This window comes from Mytilus galloprovincialis, chromosome 4, assembly GCF_965363235.1.
Source record: "Mytilus galloprovincialis chromosome 4, xbMytGall1.hap1.1, whole genome shotgun sequence".
In the NCBI taxonomy this organism is placed as follows: Eukaryota; Metazoa; Mollusca; class Bivalvia; order Mytilida; family Mytilidae; genus Mytilus; species Mytilus galloprovincialis.
This window is the reverse complement of record NC_134841.1, coordinates 78,967,072-78,989,018: the sequence shown is the minus strand read 5'-3', so window position 1 is coordinate 78,989,018 and position 21,947 is coordinate 78,967,072. Positions and strand designations below refer to the sequence as shown.

Here is a 21,947-nt window from a genome sequence, read left to right as displayed (position 1 = left end):
CCAAAACTCCCTAAATCAATCCCAACCTTCCTTTTGTGGTCATAAACCTTGTGTTAAAATTTCATAGATTTCTATTCACTTTTACTAAAGTTAGAGTGCGAAAACTAAAAGTATTCGGACGATGACGACGACGATGACAACTACGCCAACGTGATATATAGCAATATACGACGAAAAATAAAAATTTTTGCGGTTGTATAAAAACAGTAAAATTTCCTTAAAATTACCAATTAAGGGGCAGCAACCCAACAACAGGTTGTCAGATTCATCTGAAAATTTCAGGGCGGAAGATCTTGACTCGTCAGATTTGCTCTAAATGCTTTGGTTTTTGAGGTATAAGCCAAAAACTGCATTTTACCCCTATGTTCTATTTTTAGCCATGGCGGCCATCTTGGTTGGTTGGCCCGGTCACCGGACACATTTTTTAAACTAAATACCCCAATGATGATTGTGGCCAAGTTTGGTTGAATTTGGCCCAGTAGTTTCAGAGGAGAAGATTTTTGTAAAAGTTAATGACGAAGGAAGACGACAAACGCAAAGTGATGGGAATAGCTCACTTGGCCCTTCCGGCCAGGTAAGCTAAAAAAAAATGATAATTGCTTACATATATAGAGTAAGCGGGATACGGGAATCTGACAAAACAGTAAGCGGGATCCGGGATCAGAACCAACCAATGAGACCCCCATTCAGGAGGTGGTATATTTTTGTCAATATCACAAAGGTACATAATAAAAAATTTCAGATATTTGTCAGTCTGTCAGACATAACTATAAAAACTGTAAAAAAAAATGAAATTATAACTTTTTAATTTCGTAGTTGTATGCCTTAACCTTTTAATCATGAAGGCTCAACACCAAATATTTGAAAGCATGCAAAGGAAAATAGCCATTTTGAGATCTTGTCATTTGTATTCACATATAGAAGTCAATGTTTTACTCAATAAAATCTTTTCACCACGATATTCTTTCCGATGATGTTTATATATTATGTTTTAATATCAGCAGGTATTTATAGTGTGGGTTTGAAAACTTTGGGTTTAGAATTAAGAAAGTACCCTGGTTCTCTTATGCTCCTCCTCCTCCCGCCTATGTTGAGGTTAAGGTTAATGGAACTATCAGTTATTATTGTACTGCTTGTGGAGAGTTGTTTCATTGGCAATCATTCACATCTTCTCATTTTTATATTGACCTAAATGTATTTACAATAGTAAAATAATTATGGTCATTGAACTTGAAAAATTTCATGGAAATATAGATTATACCCCTTTTATGTATTTCCAGTTTTCAACCCTCCTTGAAGATTCTGGGCTCATACTTGGAATATAACTGTACATACATATGATTACTGATAAGATTTTTCAACAATGCTATGAAAAGGACTAGTATACAATACATATGTATGACAGTATCACCCAAATTATTAACATATTTGCTTGAAACACCTGCATTAACTTTGATAATTGACTGACTAAATAACAAATAAACTCATCAAATACATTGTCATTGTTGTAAAGTGTTAAGATATTCATATTTGTGTAAATTTGCTTGAGTGTTCTTTAGCACTTGCCCTTGGTGACTCTTGCATATGGACAACAATACTATTTGTTCATATGCATCAGCCATGAGGAAGGACTTAAATCATATTAAAACGCTATTTTTATAATGTATGTGATACTGCTTTTGGTGCATGGTCAATAAACACTTATCATGATGGTTTATGTGGCTATATATATAATATATTATTAACTCAATTTATATTTTATATTTGAGTTGTTTTTCTTGTGTATTGTTTAAATTGTAATGGTTTAATATACAACTCACTGTACTGATTATGCCCATAATGGGTCCTCTATTGGAAGTTAAAATAATCGGGGAATGTGTCCTATGATGATGCCCCCATTCACATATAACATTATACAGGGACATAACTCAAGAACTGCAAAAATGGAGCTACCCAAATAATAATCAAATTGTACTTGATTTGAGTTTTGTGGTAATAAGCGTTGTGTATACATTTCATAACATTTAGTTGAGACAAACTTATCATGCTTATGATAGACGACACAAAAAAGTCCTCAATTTTTCTATTTGTAGAAGACATAACTCTATTCAAAAGATAAAAGTGACACCACCAAAATTAAAACTTGATCTATGTTTTGTGGTAATATGTATTGTGTATAAGTTTCATAAGATTAAGTTACAGCAAATTAAATTTCAAGAACAGAAATGAAAAATTTAGCAATTTATACACACTCCTTCTAGAACAAAATACAGTTATGCTATTATACTTTAACCAAATGCTTCGCAGGGCACAGCTTTATACGACCGCAGAGGTTGAACCCTGAACGGTTGGGGCAAGTATAGACACAACATTCAAGCTGGATTCAGCTCTAAATTTGGATTGTGATTAAATAGTTGACACAGCATAGGTTTCTGACACAGAATGAATGTGGTCTAATGAACTTAAAATATTTTTTTTTGCCTTTGAGCAATTCACTATGCTGTTGAATATTAATCAATTAAGAATTTTTTTATTTATTTATGAAATCTGAAATGAGAAAAATTGATTAATTTTGGACCCTTTGGACCTTAATGTAGACCAATTTGAAAAATTGGCCCCCCCCATTTTTTTTCACATCCCCCTTTCCCTTTTTCCAAAACTGATCTCAATTCAAATTTCTAATAATAACTACATCATAAAATATTAAAATGTAAAAGAAAGTACTTGTTATCACTGAATGGTAAAGATTGTTTTAATTTATCAGTTGGTAGTAAAAGTGAATATACATTGTATATTGTATATAACAAAGATTTAAGTTGATTCTGGACAAAGAAAGATAACTCCAATTAAAAAAAAATCTTGCTATTGCACAATATTTTGCAATTAGATATTTCTTGCTTACTATTCTGGACAAAGAAAGATAACTCTAATTAAAAAAAATTTGCTATTTCACAATATTGTGCAATTAGATATTTCTTGCCATTGCGCAATACTGTGCAATTGAAAAGACTTGTTATTGCACAATACTTAATATAATAATTTTAGATCCTGATTTGGACCAACTTGAAAACTGGGCCCATAATAAAAAATCTAAGTACATTTTTGGATTCAGCATATCAAAGAACCCCAAGATTTCAATTTTTGTTAAAATCAGACTAAGTTTAATTTTGGACCCTTTTGACTTTAGTGTAGACCAATTTGAAAACAGGACCAAAAATGAAGAATCTACATACACAGTTAGATTTGGTATATCAAAGAACCCCATTTATTCAATTTTTGATGAAATCAAACAAAGTTTAATTTTGGACCCCGATTTGGACCAACTTGAAAACTGGGCCAATAATCAAGAATCTAAGTACATTTTTAGATTCAGCATATCAAAGAACCTAACTGATTCATTTTTTGTCAAAATCAAACTAAGTTTAATTTTGGACCCTTTGGACCTTAATGTAGACCAATTTGAAAACGGGACCAAAAGTTAAGAATCTACATACACAGTCATGACAGTTAGATTCGGCATATCAAAGAACCCCAATTATTCAATTTTGATGAAATCAAACAAAGTTTAATTTTGGACCCTTTGGGCCCCTTATTCTGTTGGGACCAAAACTCCCAAAATCAATACCAACCTTCCTTTTATGGTCATAAACCTTGTGTTTAAATTTCATAGATTTCTATTTACTTATACTAACGTTATGGTGCGAAAACCAAGAAAAATACTTATTTGGGTCCCTTTTTGGCCCCTTATTCCTAAACTGTTGGGACCTAAACTCCCAAAATCAATACCAACCTTCCTTTTGTAGTCATTAACATTGTGTTTAAATTTCATTGATTTCTATTTACTTAAACTAAAGTTATTGTGCGAAAACCAAGAATAATGCTTATTTGGGCCCTTTTTTGGCCCCTAATTCCTAAACTGTTGAAACCAAAACTCCCAAAATCAATCCCAACCGTTCTTTTGTGGTCATAAACCTTGTGTCAAAATTTCATAGATTTCTATTAACTTAAACTAAAGTTATAGTGCGAAAACCAAGAAAATGCTTATTTGGGCCCTTTTTGGCCCCTAATTACTAAAATGTTGGGACCAAAACTCCCAAAATCAATACCAACCTTCCTTTTGTGGTCATAAACCTTGTGTTAAAATTTCATAGATTTCCATTCACTTTTACTAAAGTTAGAGTGCGAAAACTAAAAGTATTCGAACGACGACGACGACGCCAACGTGATAGCAATATACGACGAAAATTTTTTCAAATTTTGCGGTCGTATAAAAACTTAACTATAACCACTGAACCATGAAAATGAGGTCAAGGTCAGATGACACCTGCCAGTTGGACATGTACACCTTACAGTCCTTCTATACATGGAATGTACAAGACCTATTGCTTATAATATCTGAGATATGACTTGACCACCAAAACTTAATTATATAACCTTGTTCACTGATCCATGAAATGAGGTCGAGGTCAAGTGAAAACTGTCTGACGGGCATGAGAACCTTGCAAGGTATGCACATACCAAATATAGTTATCCTATAACTTTTAATAAGAGAGAATTTAACATTACAAAAATTTTTAACTTTTTTCCAAGTAGTCACTGAACCATGAAAATGAGGTCAAGGGCATTGGACATGTGACTGACAGAAACTTCGTAACATGAGGCATCCATATACAAAGTATGAAGCATCAAGGTCTTCCACCTTCTAAAATAAAAAGGTTTTAAGAAGTTAGCTAACGCTGCTGCTGCTGCCGTAGCCGGATCACTATCCCTATGTCAAGCTTTCTGCAACAAAAGTCGCAGGCTTGACAATAAGACCAGTTTGACAGTGACAAAGACTGATGATGTTTTCCTGGCGCTTTTGGCCATAGGACAAAGAACAAACTGTGTACTCACTAGGCTAACAAAATCTCATCTGATTCCTAGGCTTAGTTTAAAGACTCATACATGCAACTCCTACAGAAATCAACTGTTAACCAGATGCTCCGCAGGGCGTAGCTTTATACGACCGCAGAGGTTGAACCCTGAACGGTTAGGGCAAGTATGGACACAACATTCAAGCTGGATTCAGCTCTAAATTTGGATTGTGATTAAATAGTTGACACAGCATAGGTTTCTGACACAGAATGAATGTGTTCTAATGAACTTAAAATTTGTGTTTCTCTTAGAGCAATTCACTATGCTGTTGAATATTAATCCTCTCAAAAAAATGTTTGAAGAAATTTTCTTTTTTATTTATGAAATTTCAAATGAGAAAAATTGAACCCAATTTTTTTAATCACATCCTCCTTTCCCTTATTCCAAAACTAATCTCAATTAAAATTTCTAATGGAGTTTGCAACAATAACTACTCATTTAAATACATCATAAAATATTAAGATGTAAAAAAAACTGCTTGTTATCACTGAATGGTAAAGATTATTTTAATTTATCAGTTGGTAGTAAAAAGTGAATATACATTGTATATTGTATATAACAAAGATTTAAGTTGATTCTGGACAAAGAAAGATAACTCCAATTAAAAAAAAATCTTGCTATTGCACAATATTTTGCAATTAGATATTTCTTGCTTACTATTCTGGACAAAGAAAGATAACTCTAATTAAAAAAAATTTGCTATTTCACAATATTGTGCAATTAGATATTTTTTGCCATTGCGCAATACTGTGCAATTGAAAAGACTTGCTATTGCACAATACTTAATATAATAATTTTAGATCCTGATTTGGACCAACTTGAAAACTGGGCCCATAATAAAAAATCTAAGTACATTTTTGGATTCAGCATATCAAAGAACTTCAAGATTTCAATTTTTGTTAAAATCAGACTAAGTTTAATTTTGGACCCTTTGGACTTTAGTGTAGACCAATTTGAAAACAGGACCAAAAATGAAGAATCTACATACACAGTTAGATTTGGTATATCAAAGAACCCCATTTATTCAATTTTTGATGAAATCAAACAAAGTTTAATTTTGGACCCCGATTTGGACCAACTTGAAAACTGGGCCAATAATCAAGAATCTAAGTACATTTTTAGATTCAGCATATCAAAGAACCTAACTGATTCATTTTTTGTCAAAATCAAACTAAGTTTAATTTTGGACCCTTTGGACCTTAATGTAGACCAATTTGAAAACGGGACCAAAAGTTAAGAATCTACATACACAGTCATGACAGTTAGATTCAGCATATCAAAGAACCCCAATTATTCAACTTTGATGAAATCAAACAAAAGTTTAATTTTGGACCCTTTGGGCCCCTTATTATGTTGGGACCAAAACTCCCAAAATCAAACCCAACCTTTCTTTTATGGTCATAAACCTTGTGTTTAAATTTCATAGATTTCTATTTACTTATACTAACGTTATGGTGCGAAAACCAAGAAAAATGCTTATTTGGGTCCCTTTTTGGCCCCTAATTCCTAAACTGTTGGGACCTAAACTCCCAAAATCAATACCAACCTTCCTTTTGTAGTCATTAACATTGTGTTTAAATTTCATTGATTTCTATTTACTTAAACTAATGTTATTGTGCGAAAACCAAGAATAATGCTTATTTGGGCCCTTTTTTGGCCCCTAATTCCTAAACTGTTGAGACCAAAACTCCCAAAATCAATCCCAACCGTTCTTTTGTGGTCATAAACCTTGTGTCAAAATTTCATAGATTTCTATTAACTTAAACTAAAGTTATAGTGCGAAAACCAAGAAAATGCTTATTTGGGCCCTTTTTGGCCCCTAATTCCTAAAATGTTGGGACCAAAACTCCCAAAATCAATACCAACCTTCCTTTTGTGGTCATAAACCTTGTGTTAAAATTTCATAGATTTCCATTCACTTTTACTAAAGTTAGAGTGCGAAAACTAAAAGTATTCGGACGCCGGACGACGACGACGACGACGACGACGACGACGCCGACGCCAACGTGATAGCAATATACGACGAAAATTTTTTCAAAATTTGCGGTCGTATAAAAAAATTATTGTGGATATGCACATTTACGTATTATTTCCTCATTATCTAAACTAAAAAGTTTTTTTAAATTCTGTAGTGTAGTTTTAAAGGAGTACTAGTTGTACTGACAAACTGTAAAAGCAGTACATTAATGCCAAAATGCTATGTTCAAATGGGCACAACTCCGAGAAGATGTATGAAAAACAAGCAACTAAATTTGTTACAATAATTTTGCTGTTGTTCAGATGTCTCCTGTTCTTTTTGTAAAGTGTGTTTGTAATGTCACTATAGCTAAAGACTTACAAATTAAAAAGTCATAACTATCGTTATTTACTCATTTTATTTTTAAATCCACCTGTACCAAAGTAGAATGCGAAAGTTATTTGGAAGGAAACAGTGGCGGATCCAGGGGGGGGTTCTGGGGGTGCGCACCCCCCCTTTATTTTTGCCGATCAATGCATTTGTATCGGGACATATGTTTTGCACCCCCCCTTTGCCCTGGGTGCCCTGGGTTAGCATCCCCCCCTTTCGAAAATTCCTGCATCCGCCCCTGGGAAATGTTACAGTTTAGTGAAGGAGTTTAAATTGCATTGATTGTTTTAAAATCAATTTTGTTTTGATTTCTAAGTGAATAAAATGCTTCGCTGAGAGCAGCCTGATATGACAGCAGAGGTTGAACCCTCAGATCAGTAAGGGCTACTTTGACACAATATTCAAGCTTAATACTGTCTGAATTTGGATTGTGATCATAATATAGTTTTCTTACACAAAATCAATGTGGTCAAAGATCTTACAAATCTATTCCCCAATACTGACAAACAAAAAATTTTGAAAAAAATATTAATCCCCTAAAAAAAATGGGAGAAAAAATCCCCTCCAACCAAACTTTTTGAAACCCCCCTTGGAGCAATAACCCCAAAAGTCAATCCCAGCCTTTCCTTTGTAGTATGGAACCTTGTAGTACAATTTCAGAGAGATCTATGCACTTTAACACAAGTTATTGTCTGGAAACTTAAACCAGATGCTCCGCAGGGCGTAGCTTTATACGACCGCAGAGGTTGAACCCTGAACGGTTAGGGCAAGTATGGACACAACATTCAAGCTGGATTCAGCTCTAAATTTGGATTGTGATTAAATAGTTGACACAGCATAGGTTTCTGACACAGAATGAATGTGTTCTAATGAACTTAAAATTTTTGTTTCTCTTAGAGCAATTCACTATGCTGTTGAATATTAATCCTCTCAAAAAAATGTTTGAAGAAATTTTCTTTTTTATTTATGAAATTTCAAATGAGAAAAATTGAACCCAATTTTTTTAATCACATCCCCCTTTCCCTTATTCCAAAACTAATCTCAATTAAAATTTCTAATGGAGTTTGCAACAATAACTACTCATTTAAATACATCATAAAATATTAAGATGTAAAAAAACTGCTTGTTATCACTGAATGGTAAAGATTATTTTAATTTATCAGTTGGTAGTAAAAAGTGAATATACATTGTATATTGTATATAACAAAGATTTAAGTTAATTCTGGACAAAGAGAGATAACTCCAATTAAAAAAAAATCTTGCTATTGCACAATATTTTGCAATTAGATATTTCTTGCTTACTATTCTGGACAAAGAAAGATAACTCTAATTAATTTTTTTTTTGATATTTCACAATATTGTGCAATTAGATATTTCTTGCCATTGCGCAATACTGTGCAATTGAAAAGACTTGCTATTGCACAATACTTAATATAATAATTTTAGATCCTGATTTGGACCAACTTGAAAACTGGGCCCATAATAAAAAATCTAAGTACATTTTTGAATTCAGCATATCAAAGAACTTCAAGATTTCAATTTTTGTTAAAATCAGACTAAGTTTAATTTTGGACCCTTTGGACTTTAGTGTAGACCAATTTGAAAACAGGACCAAAAACGAAGAATCTACATACACAGTTAGATTTGGTATATCAAAGAGCCCCCCATTTATTCAATTTTTGATGAAATCAAACAAAGTTTAATTTTGGACCCCCGATTTGGACCAACTTGAAAACTGGGCCAATAATCAAGAATCTAAGTACATTTTTAGATTCAGCATATCAAAGAACCTAACTGATTCATTTTTTGTCAAAATCAAACTAAGTTTAATTTTGGACCCTTTGGACCTTAATGTAGACCAATTTGAAAACGGGACCAAAAGTTAAGAATCTACATACACAGTCATGACAGTTAGATTCAGCATATCAAAGAACCCCAATTATTCAATTTTGATGAAATCAAACAAAAGTTTAATTTTGGACCCTTTGGGCCCCTTATTATGTTGGGACCAAAACTCCCAAAATCAAACCCAACCTTTCTTTTATGGTCATAAACCTTGTGTTTAAATTTCATAGATTTCTATTTACTTATACTAACGTTATGGTGCGAAAACCAAGAAAAATGCTTATTTGGGTCCCTTTTTGGCCCCTAATTCCTAAACTGTTGGGACCTAAACTCCCAAAATCAATACCAACCTTCCTTTTGTAGTCATTAACATTGTGTTTAAATTTCATTGATTTCTATTTACTTAAACTAATGTTATTGTGCGAAAACCAAGAATAATGCTTATTTGGGCCCTTTTTTGGCCCCTAATTCCTAAACTGTTGAGACCAAAACTCCCAAAATTAATCCCAACCGTTCTTTTGTGGTCATAAACCTTGTGTCAAAATTTCATAGATTTCTATTAACTTAAACTAAAGTTATAGTGCGAAAACCAAGAAAATGCTTTTTTGGGCCTTTTTTGGCCCCTAATTCCTAAAATGTTGGGACCAAAACTCCTAAAATCAATACCAACCTTCCTTTTGTGGTCATAAACCTTGTGTTAAAATTTCATAGATTTCCATTCACTTTAACTAAATTTAGAGTGCGAAAACTAAAAGTATTTGGACGCCGGACGACGACGACGATGACGACGACGACGACGACGACGACGCCGACGCCAACGTGATAGCAATATACGACGAAAATTTTTTCAAAATTTGCGGTCGTATAAAAAATGCTTGTTTTTGGCCTTTTTTGGTCCCTCTTTCCTTCATGTTTTGGGCATTTAACTGCAAACTCAATCCCCTCATTCCTTTTGAGATATGGAACCTTGTGGTACAATGTCAGAGAGATGCAATTGCTAACACACATGTTATTGTCTGGAAACTAAAAAAAATGCTTGCTTTGGCCACTTTTTGGCTCTTAATTCCTAAACTGTTGGCCCCATAACAGCCAAAATGAATCCCAACCTTCTACTTGTAGTATTAAACATTGTGGCACAATTTCAGAGCAATTGTAATACTCATATACAAGTTATTATCCTGAAACTAGAAAAATGCTTGTTTTGGGCCACTTTTGGGTTCCTAATTTCAAAACGGTTGGGACCATTATCCCCAAAATCAATCCCAACCTTCCTTTAGTGGTATTGAACCTTCTTACAAATTTCATAGACATCAATTCACTAAAACTTAAGTTATTGTACGGAAACCAATGTGTCTTTTGATGACAACATCATATCATTATACTATCCAAAAAAAATGTTTGCGGTCGTATCAAAATAAAAGGTCAATTAAGCTTCAATTAAGTACTTTTGAAGCTCCAGATGTTGGGTTAGCTCACCAAAAAAACAAAATGTAGTACCGGTAATAAGCATAACAATTTTTTTTGGGGAAAAAATGAGGTGAATTTTTGAGTTCAAAGACCATATAACTCTCCACAAAATCATCAGACTGGAACAAAATTTGAGCATGATAAAACACTACACCAAATTTCAAATCAATATCTTCGAGCACGAAAAAACTAGAGGCTCTAAAGAGCCTGTGTTGCTCACCGTGTGCTTATTAAACAAAGGACACAGGTGGATTCATGACAAATTTGTGTTTTAGTGATGGCAGGATGGTGATGTATTTGTAGATCTTACTTGACTGAACATTCTTGCTGCAAAATATATTGTAAAAATTTACAAAAATTTACAAAATTTACAAAATGGTAAAAAATTGACTATAAAGGGCAATTACTCCTAAAGGGGTCAAATTATCATTTGGCCATGTTGACTTATTTGTAGGTCTTATTTTGCTGTACATTATTGCTGTTTACCGTTTATCTCTATATACAATAATATTCAAAATAATAATCAAAAGCTGCAAAATTTTCTTAAAATTACCAATTCAGGGGCAGTTACCCAACAACGGGTTGCCTGATTGGTCTGAAAATTCAGGGCAGACAAATTTTGACCTGATAAACAATTTTTCCACATTTTAGATTTGCTCTAAATACTTTGGTTTCAGAGATGTAAGCCAAAATCTACATTTTACCCCTATGTTCTATTTTTAGCCATGGCGGCCATCTTGGTTGGTTGGTCGGGTCACCAGATTTTGGTAAAAGTTAACAACGACACCGGACCCCAAGTGATGAGAAAAGCTCATTTGGCCCTTTTTATGTAGATGGAGTGTAAAATTAAAGTCCCCTTCGACTTCATCGGCAGGGGACTAAAAACAAGAACAGCCTTCCAAATTAAGCACTGATCATGTCTTTTCTATTATAAGTGGGCCTTTTTCACACACTTACTCAAACTCAAAGAAGGTACATTTGTACATTGTAACTCTATAGTCTACTGCAAGTAATTCAATGCTTGTCCTCTAGTACTGCTATGTATCATATTTGATTTTGTTCATAAATTTTGCCTTTTTCTGCACTTTGGTCAGGTTGTTGTCTCTTTGAAACATTCCCCATTTCTATTCTCAATTTTGTTGATGATAGTCATCTCCAAGATGAGAATAGAATTCATGACAAAAATCTCTACGTCTGAAAAATTTTACTTGTTAATTAGTAAATCTTACCTTGCTGATAATTTTTGTGATTTTAAAGTGTCTAGTTTATTTTATCTATCATGTCTACATTTTGTATATGGTACATGTACATGTACATGTATTTTAATTTGTATCACATAAGCAAAGGTGTAAAAAAAATTGGTAAAAATCATCATTAAAGTGCATTAACTCTAATAACATGAATAAGGAAATGTTGGATTAGGCCAGATGAGCAAAATAGGAGTTCACAGACCTCACACCACGGCTTATTTAAGGTAGAAGATAATCTGTTTTGTGAAGAAAAATTATGATTCATAAACTCTCAGTTTCAATGAACAAACATGTACAGTATAAACTTAATAAAAAGCAAGTAAATGTATATAATATGCTTTATATTAGTGAAAAGTCAGTAAATACTCTAATAAACATGATAAATCTTCTTGGATTGTAACATACATGTACATTTGCTTTTGTACATTTTGGTAACATTTTAAAGATTCTTTGTTCATGTTGCCTACCCATGCCCTGAAGGGTTGGGTGGGTAGGTAGGTAGGGATTTTATTTTGTGGAGCAAACAAAGATACGCTATATGCTTTACTTTACACAAGAAAACAACCTTAGAGCAGAATTTTTTTTAGGGTAGGCTGCTTTTAAGGTGGGTACATTTATGACATGTTATGATGTTGATGATGTGGGTAGGGGCCAGACATCAAACAATTTGTTAGTTTTGACCTGCAACTTTTATTTACAGTATATTTTGATTGTCGTGTAGTACATTGTAAATGGTGAGACTATAATTATAGTACATTGAATCTGAATCTGGAACTGTACAATCTGTACATTGTTATTAGTAAGTATTAATCAAAGATATAAATACTAACCATATCGGTATTTTTTACAAAGTAGCTTCCACTTGAACCTTGATAGATTCTTTCTGGCAGAATTCCTTGATCAATTGCTGCTTCAGCATCTCTGATTATTTCTTGAAAATTTGGATCATCTGGGAAATTATTTTCAAATAATCCATACTCATGTTCAACTCTGGAAACTAGCAGAGGTGAACTTTCTTCATTGCCCCTTGTGTTTGTACGGGTTGGTGACCTTGGGATACGAATATCAGGCAGTCCAGGCGCTGAAAATGTTACATCAGGAGGTGGCGCTGCAGTATGTACATGTGAATTACTACTCATTCTCAATTTTTTGTTCAAAGGAAAACTGGTGTAAAATAGAATAGGTATACAAACTGTCTATAAATATAAAAGCAGAAACTTATTTGACAGATACCAGTGTCATTATATTGTTTGAAATTGTTTTAAAAAGTTTCCAAGTTTTTATAACATGTCCTTGTCAGATTTGTATCTGTCTACTGATCGTTTAGCTAAGCAACAAGATAAGATTTTTCGACTCTGGACCACTAACTGGAAAAGTTACTGTCAAACTGTGGCAGCTATGCTGATGAGTCACTTTTCTTTAACCGATTTTATTGATTGATGAATTGACGATTTCTTTTGGAATACGAATCCATACTGGTATCGATTAAATCTATGATCAGAGAACACAATGAAACCGAAACTCACATCACATGATTCAATTTGAGGATGACAAAATATTAATTTGGTTTCGGAACTCCTCAGCTGTTCCGAACACCTGTTGCATATAGTTTCGTACTCTATTATTTGTCGGTCAGATTAATGAATTCAAGGTTTTATTGTAACAATTATTTAAACCTTTTTTTATATACTAACATTGGTTAACAAAGAAATTTCAGATGATCTACGAAAACAAAACTAGTTTACTTACTTGGCAACAACCAGCGTAGTCGGGTCTCACTAATTAGCGACAACAAGCGTCAAGAAGCGACAACAAGCGTCAACAAGCGACAAGAAGCGACAACAAGCGTCAACAAGCGACAAGAAGCGACAACAAGAATTATTTTAGCGACAACAAGCGACAAGAAAACTATTTAGCGACAAGAAAACATTTTTTTTTATTAGATGTAAAGAAATTTGTATTTAATGGTTTTTTTTAAATATACGAGCAGATATGTCTAATTAAAATGTTTTATTATATATATATATAGATAGACCGTCGAAGAAATGAAACATTTGTGAGAAAGAAAGAGATTGTGAACATTCACATTTCAATTTTCTTTTCCTCCTGTTTGATTTCAGTTCTTTGTATTTCACAATTTGTGTCAATATTTTCAGGACAATGATGCACAAATAATTAATTTTGCGAGCTTAGAATCATATTCAAAACAGTGTAGCTGTGGTCATTGATTGACGACCTTAGTTTATCCCATTGACTGGGGCAGATTACGTGAACGTTTGACTGTAACGACCGCTGCTCACTATGTACTTGTTAAAGACACTTAAACTGTGGGGTCACAAAAGGTTCTCAACACCTAAATACAGTAATTAGAAAAACTAATCAGGAATAACACGATGTTTTGATTTGTATCAATAATATAAATCAAAACATAAAGTTATTCCTGAATAATTTTTCGAATTATTTTAATATTAAAGGCGTTAAGAACCATTGGTGACCCACAGCTTAAATTCTATAATAAGTAAGTAGTGAGCAGTGGTCGTTACAAACAAACGTTTACATAATCTGCCCCAGTCAATGGGATAATTTAAGGTTGCCAATCAATGGCCACAGCCAGGGGCGGATGCAGGAATTTTCGAAAGGGGGGGGGGGTGCTAACCCAGGGCAAAGGGGGGGTGCAGGGGGGGTGCAAAACATATGTCCCGATACAAATGCATTGATCGGCAAAAATAAAGGGGGGGTGCGCACCCCCGGAACCCGACCCCCCCCCCCCCTGGATCCGCCACTGACAGCTACACTGTTTTGAATATGATTCTAATATATATTGCACGAACAGAGTTTTAAAAAACAAATTATAAGATAAATAATATGCTCTAAAACACAAAGAAAAGTAATCTCATAATACAATAATTAAACGTAATACTGGCTGTCATTCATAATAGATGATAAAATATTATGTAAATAATGTTTCATTTTTTTCTATCAATTTTAACTTTCTTGTCGCTAAAATTATCTTCTTTTGCATATTCTTTTAATATTTATTGCAATAATTAATTTTAATTAAAAAATGTTTTCTTGTCGCTAAATAGTTTCTTGTCGCTTGTTGTCGCTAAAATAATTCTTGTTGTCGCTTCTTGTCGCTTGTTGACGCTTGTTGTCGCTAAAATTCTTGTTGTCGCTAATTAGTGAGACCGGCGTAGTCGGAGATCTTCTTCATCACCACGTAATTTAAAAAAAAATGTTATTTAATAGATATTTTGTCTGTGATAGGGTAAAATAAAATATGAAGATACAACGTAAAACTTGTATATACAATGTACATAACATACTGACATAAGAACAAAACATTATATTTTTAGAATGAAGTAAAACTTTTCAAAAGTGTCAAATAGTTTTTTTTTTAAATAGATTATTTGTGTCAATAAATTATTGATAAAAAGATCATCAATCTTGTGTGTTTCCATTCATTAAATATATAATTAAAATTTAAAATATTGTCAAGGACCTAATTATATAAGCTGAAGTTATTGATTTCTATCGGCATTAAATATGTTGTTATCTATATGTATCGAATCAGGGACTTTCTATACTTTCTCACTATAGAAAGTCCCTGATCAAATGGAATGCAGGGGTCATATGGTTTATATATTTACTAACCAACAATTTTTTCAGTAAATGTCTTTTTCTGAAAGTTTTCCCGTTTTAAATGTCCGTCTTGTTGAAGATAAGAATTTCAATGCCATATAGCATCCTGATTATGACATAGGTTTGAACAAAGTTTGTACGATATCAATGGATTTCCGTTTATTCCATGTAGACCTGCTCCCATAAGTGAGTAGTAGAAATTCTCTTTACTACATTTGATCTATGTCGGTCCTGTCTTTCAACCGTGACCCAGGTGTCTATATGCTCTGTTTTCGCATTAGGTTAGGTGCATGGCCGACACTCGGCTAACCGAGAGATTGGTCGGTTAATCTATATTGAGTATGCGGCTATATGGGCGGTTGGTCTGTTAATCGGGTTGGTTATACGTCTGTTAAGAGTAAAACGCACAATTCAATGTTAAACTCTGTAAAATAGACGGATTTTTGGCATATTATAAAAACCAAATCAAAAAAAGAAAAGTGTCTGACAAAATGATATCTCATCATAGAACATTTTCCACCTGTAAAAACATTTCTTAGTCAGTAAAACAAAAAGGCGTCGCGCAAGTATGTAGTATACATGCTTTAATATACGCATAGCAATTTTTTTTATAAAAGGCGACACAAACAATTTTAGATATCATTTAAAGGACACAAGATAGTACTTTGGTTCTAAAAATTAAATTGACATTGGTAAATATTTCATAATTGTAATATAACGTGAATAATACCACGTTTTAGTGAAAAATAGGGGAATAAAGTCTGTTAATGGGTTGGACAATAAAAATTGTGTCAGTTAAGAGTTATTTTATAGCCACGATAATAGTTTTGCTATCTTTATATTTCCCCACTGAAAAAGTTAAGAATGAGATGTACTTGACTGAGTAAAAAAAAAGACGATACGGCGCAACAGTATCATTCTAGTAAGAGCATTTTTTATTTTGACTTTCTTTGCATTTTATTGAAGGGTGTGTCACTTCAATATAGCGTGATATGGATTGAAAATTATTATTAACATTTTTCAATCAGCCTTAATTTGTGTGTCTGTTCAAAGTAGCACGTTCTACAATCCGACTGAAAGTGTCTTTTTAATACAACACAGGATACATATAACGTGTTGTCGTTCTCATATGCACATGACATTTGTCACTGAACGTTAAACCCTAATTCGTCAGCATCATCCAATTGTTTTTTTTCTATTACTAAATCATATGTTGTTTACAAATCATTCTAAAGAAGTAAATGGAAAGGAGTGTATGCAGCTACATTTGGTTATCTTAAGTTTTAATTCATTTTATTCCGTTTAGTTCCTTTCTACCTACATAAGTGCAAAGGAGAACTGCAGTTGTCCGCTTGTATACTTCTAGCATTAGTCATCAATTTGAGTACATCGCAATCCGTTACTGTTTCAACACCCAGGGGTGTTTCGTGTCTGTATTCTTAAAGTTTTTATTTGTTCTCTCTTTTTTAGCAATACATTACTCTCTACTGTCCTTATACTCAAAACCGCATACTCAATATAGATTAACCGACCAATCTCTCGGTTAGCCGAGTGCCGGCCGTGAGGTAGTTCTTTTGTTGATCAACAGTATTTCAGTCTTTTTTCTATTGATCTTAACTCGCTCAGCCTCAATTTTTGGTACAACTTTCAACGATGCTGAGTTGAGCTGATGCATCTTGTTCCAATGTTGCACATAGCATGATATCATTTGCGCATGTTGGACAACACAAATAAATGGTTCTGATCTTAAAACCTATTTGTTGCTTCGATAGTATCTAGAAATCTTAGTGTAAGCTCTGTAAATACCTCCCTGTTTACTCGTTTCTAGTTATTGAATTCTTCTGAGATACACCCGTAAGATTTTACTTGGTTTGATGTATTATTATATAGTTCTCTGATCAGTATTCAGGTTGAACCTGTGATTCCTTGGTGAAGTAATTTCGAAAAAGATGTGATCTACGACATGGAAGGCTTTTTTCTGCATCTAGGAGGATTAAAATGAGCCTTTCGTACTTATATCTTTTGTCTCATTGATGGCTTCAGCAATTAAAAAGCAAATTTATCGATGAAGCACCTTTTGCAAAACCTTTTTGTCGTCTATTTTGTTGTTTGTTTAAATGCCTTCAGTCCCACCTCTCTGACAGAGTTCTAAAAATTTACAAATGATCGAGATGACTGCAATTCCTCTATAATTTGAAGGCACTGTTGGTCCTTATCTTTTTTATGGACCGGAGATAGATGTCCCATTTTTATAGCATCAGGCACATATTTTGTATATAGAAGATGGTTAATGAGGCAAGTAGTCAATTAAAGCTAAACCTCCGCATGTAAGATGTTCAGGTGATCCTGATTTATTTCCAGGGTTAAAAGCTTTTTTTTTATTTCCTGACCGCATGAGCCAATTTTGGTGACCAACTTATCCGTTTTTTCCTGCTTTGATTTCCTCTCACGCTTATAAGCTAACATGTTTCTAGTGCACTGTTCGAACTAGGAAGTAATTGGATTGTAGTTTGGTCAATTCCATAAGGTCTTCTCATGTTTAAATAATTTTTATCCTTTGGTTAGCACTCAATACTTAGTGTATACTATCTTTATTTACCGTTGTTCCCAGTGGATTTTGGTACAAGTATTTTCTCTGTACTGTTTCTGGCAAGTCCTTGTGTCTATATAAAGATTGACAGACACAGGACAATGGTCATAGGTGTTTTGACCTACACTTATGATCCTGAATAAATTTCCTTATAGTCTTGCATCATTCTCAATAGATAAAATTGAAATGGAGTTGGGGAATGTGACAAAGAGACAACAACCCGACCAAAGAGTCTTAGACTAGAGAACAGCCGAAGGTCCGAAATGGGTATTCAATGCAGCGAGAAAATTCCGCACCGAACAAGGCGTTACAGTCCCCGCAACAACAATTGAATTGGTTTCAATGCTCCTAAACTTCTTTCTTTTCTTTTTTTTTTGCCGATTAAACTCTTGTTTACATACGAGCGTCACTGAAGGGTCTTTTGTAGATGAAACGCGCGTCTGGCGCAAATACAAAATTTAATTCCTGCCGGTATCTATGCAATCTAATTAAATTGGTATCTATGATGAGTTTATTTCTTGGTACTTAAGGATTTTTTTCTGATAGAGTGTCAAATGGTGCTCTATAAGCATCATGTCTTTTATCCGTACCTCTAGAGGGAAGATGTACACTAATAAGGAAGGTAAGATTTCCGACTTGACATTTCAATAGCTTGTATTCTGTTGTTTGAGAACTTGTTCCCGTCTTGAAGTTGAGAAAAAATTGAAGACATAGATTTTCTGTATATGGTTGCAATACCATGCACTGTGTTTTCTTGGTCTATCAATTGGGGACATTAGTTCAACATCATCGATGTGTATATAGAAAATGAAATAAATAAAGTCTGAGTGATGTTGTTTTAATAGTTCCTTGTCGCAGTTAAAGAGCCAGTGTTCTTGTAAGAGAATGATATCATGTTTATCGAGCAGTTCATTGAGGTATTTTTGTTCAGTAGAATTGAAGCCTCTAATGTTGAAAGAGAGAATACGCAGTTGACTTGCTTTTCCATAAGTTACATCATTCTTTTCACAGGAGGCGCTATATCTGGATCTAGAAGAATGGCTTGTCAATGGTCTAAAAAAAAAGGGGGGGTTCCTTTTTAGAGCACTGTGATTATAGTGAATTTGGTGTGGTTAAAATGTAATGGGAAACTCGTCACAGTTTATTGATTTTTTTCGTGTGTGGTTAACAGCAAATAGCATTTACTATCAATACCTGAGACTGATGAGTGAGGGTTTGGATGGGGTTAAATGATTAAAGAATAATGCCCTTAAAAATGAAGATTAGAGAATAACGGGCAAAAAAAAATGAAGATTAAAAAAAAATGGGGTTAATTTTTTTAAGATTAGAGAAAAAAAGGGGTTAATTTTTTTAAAGATTAGAGAAAAAAGGGGTGAAAATTAAATGTTTACAGAATAACAGAACCCCCCCCCCCCCCATCCCCCCCATCCAGACCCTCATGAGTGAATTGGTGAAATGAACTTTAGATTTTGGACGGTCAAATTTGCATGGTACGCATGAATCTGTAGAATGACGATCACGTATATAGACTGACTAATAGGTGTTTTCTTCAGTTCATAGTTCATTTTCAAATTACCGAATTATATATTTTTTATTTTAGATTTTGTTGCAATGGGTAGGAAAAAGCAAGTTATTGATTTTGGCTAAAGAATTGCAGATTTTTGTGTGCCCACGCGACATGTCAGAAATCGAAAGCGCTGAGAGGTTTGATTTTGGAATTAATGAAGATGTGATTTAAAATATAACTTATCATAATCATAAGTAGAAATTCTATTTCGCATTAAATCATGACTGTGATATATTACATTTAATCATTCAAGGTGGTATTAGAGTATAAATAAAAAATTATAGAGTTTGATCATACTTTGCCAAAACATAGTATATATTGTGATATGTTAAAAATATAATAAAACTGATAGTTCACCGTGCATTTTCTCAAGCTACAGGTTGTGAATGACACATTTTGTATGGATTAAAGCCGGAAAAACGTCATTATGTGATTAGAAGATAACTAAATGATACTGAGAGTTGTAAAATAAAATACGAGAAGATAGCTTTTAGCAAATACTTTAATTTAAGGAATATCAATTGAAAAGACAGGGTACGTTTTTTTTCGCCTGTTATATAAAATAAAAAAATTTCTTGTAGATTCCTTCAGAAAATGCACTATTTCGGAGTTACTTCCCCCTAAAATGCCTATTTTTGAATACATTAAAAATCAAACGATATAATCTACGCTGGTAAGATATTATTAATTATAAGTTAAAATCTTACACATTTCTTGTTTTAATGAAAATTCACATTAGTTATATGCACTGATTCCTGTATAAAATTTTGCTAGCTTGATGATTGGTTATTTGCAATCCAAGATGGCGAAAAAGGTAAACGGACAGAAAGTCACAGGACATAAAGTCACAAATTTGATAGGACAAAAAGTCACAAATATTTTTTCAACAATTGTTGGAATCAGAGACATATAATACAATTATATAAATATTGTATTATATGTCTCTGTTGGAATATATAAGAGAAATATCTTGAAATATTTACTTTTTAATACATATACTCATATTAAAGTTAATGGAATTTATCATTTTACTTGAAAAATGAAGATTTATTTTATTTTAATCATGCAAAAGACATATTTCTTGGCACCATGAAGCCATTTGAGTGCCAATCTTCTTTGACATTTTGTTTTCTTAACAATTATTTGATCATCTTTGATATTTTTTTGATAAATTTTGCTTACAAAGTTGGTTAATATACAATACATCAAGAAAAATACAAAAATATTTTTGTAAAAATAAGCATTTTTTATTCAAAGAAAATAATCAGAAAAAATGAATTGTGACTTTTTGTCCTGTGACTTTTTGTCTGTGACTTTTTGTCCTGTGACTTTCTGTCCTACATTCGGCGAAAAACAGTCATATTAACTTTTAAAATATGCATTAGCTCTGTCTCTTGATATGATTTGTCTGAGCTGGCATTATAGACGAATTCAACCTAGATTTTAACATCGAGACAATATCCAGAATAGTGTGATTGTGAAGACGGTTCGACTCGTCTTATTAGTTGGTCCGAGATGTCCCAAAATCGTGACAATATTAATATTTTATATTCCAAAGCCGAAGAAGTATTCTAATATGACGTTATTCGAACACTGTCGCTCGTGACTAAAGCCGAAGTAGTATTACTTGGTGTATGATCGAAACGCCTTTAAAAACCGGACGACGACGTAGGATGAAACAAGTTTAGCCTATGTTAGTCTACCAAGTCTGGTACCTACTGGAAAATCGGAACCAGTTAGCCTAGAAAAACGCGACCAGACAAGATGGGCGACGATGAACAAAATGAACATGATCATCATGACCATGGGCCTAGAGACAATGGTGATCGTGATTTCAGATCTCACAGAAATCAATATAACGGCCCTCCGCGTGGCAGAGGATATATGAGAGGACCAAGGTACCAAAACTGAAGCATGAAAGCTATGTTCTGTATGGTCGGCCATCTTGGTTGCTAAAAATTGATCCAGTTGCCGGCGTATGGATAATTTTAATTGCCAAACTATTGTCTGCTCCGTAGGCGACAATATTATCATTTAGTCCAATATGAACTTTGAAATTTGATTTAATGTGCGCATCCATGTTGCAACAAATGGAGATAAAAAATTATCAAAAATTTTCACCAAAAATGACATGGACTTCCCCCTTTTGTAAAATTTTCTCTATTTATTATTTACAAAAAGAATAAATCTGCTAACTTTCCTGAACAACTGTCACTATAAGTCAGCCGTTAAAACGCACAATTTTATTAAAATCCACATCATTTGCTGTTTTTTTTTCTATGGAGACAATCATGCACTGAAGTTCTTTAATTCTTTATACACATG

General features: G+C 33.4%; 2 protein-coding genes across 3 annotated transcripts in view; one reads left to right on the top strand and one right to left on the bottom strand.

Annotated features, from left to right (window-relative positions):
- Window positions 1-13,403, bottom strand: part of LOC143073054 (phosphatidylinositol 4-kinase type 2-alpha-like) — a 32,010-nt gene extending 18,607 nt beyond the window's left edge. The window contains exon 1 of the mRNA XM_076248293.1: window positions 12,654-13,403. Within this exon, the coding sequence (XP_076104408.1) occupies window positions 12,654-12,962 (309 nt within the window). The 5' untranslated portion in view covers window positions 12,963-13,403. The remainder of the gene's footprint in view (window positions 1-12,653) is intronic.
- A 7,938-nt stretch (window positions 13,404-21,341) lies between these two features.
- LOC143073048 (transcription elongation regulator 1-like) overlaps window positions 21,342-21,947 on the top strand; it is a 28,844-nt gene continuing 28,238 nt past the window's right edge. The window contains exon 1 of one of the 2 annotated variants that reach the window (XM_076248285.1): window positions 21,342-21,520. In XM_076248285.1, the coding sequence (XP_076104400.1) occupies window positions 21,387-21,520 (134 nt within the window). In that variant the 5' untranslated portion in view covers window positions 21,342-21,386. The remainder of the gene's footprint in view (window positions 21,521-21,947) is intronic. The other variant, XM_076248284.1, reaches the window with a different exon arrangement.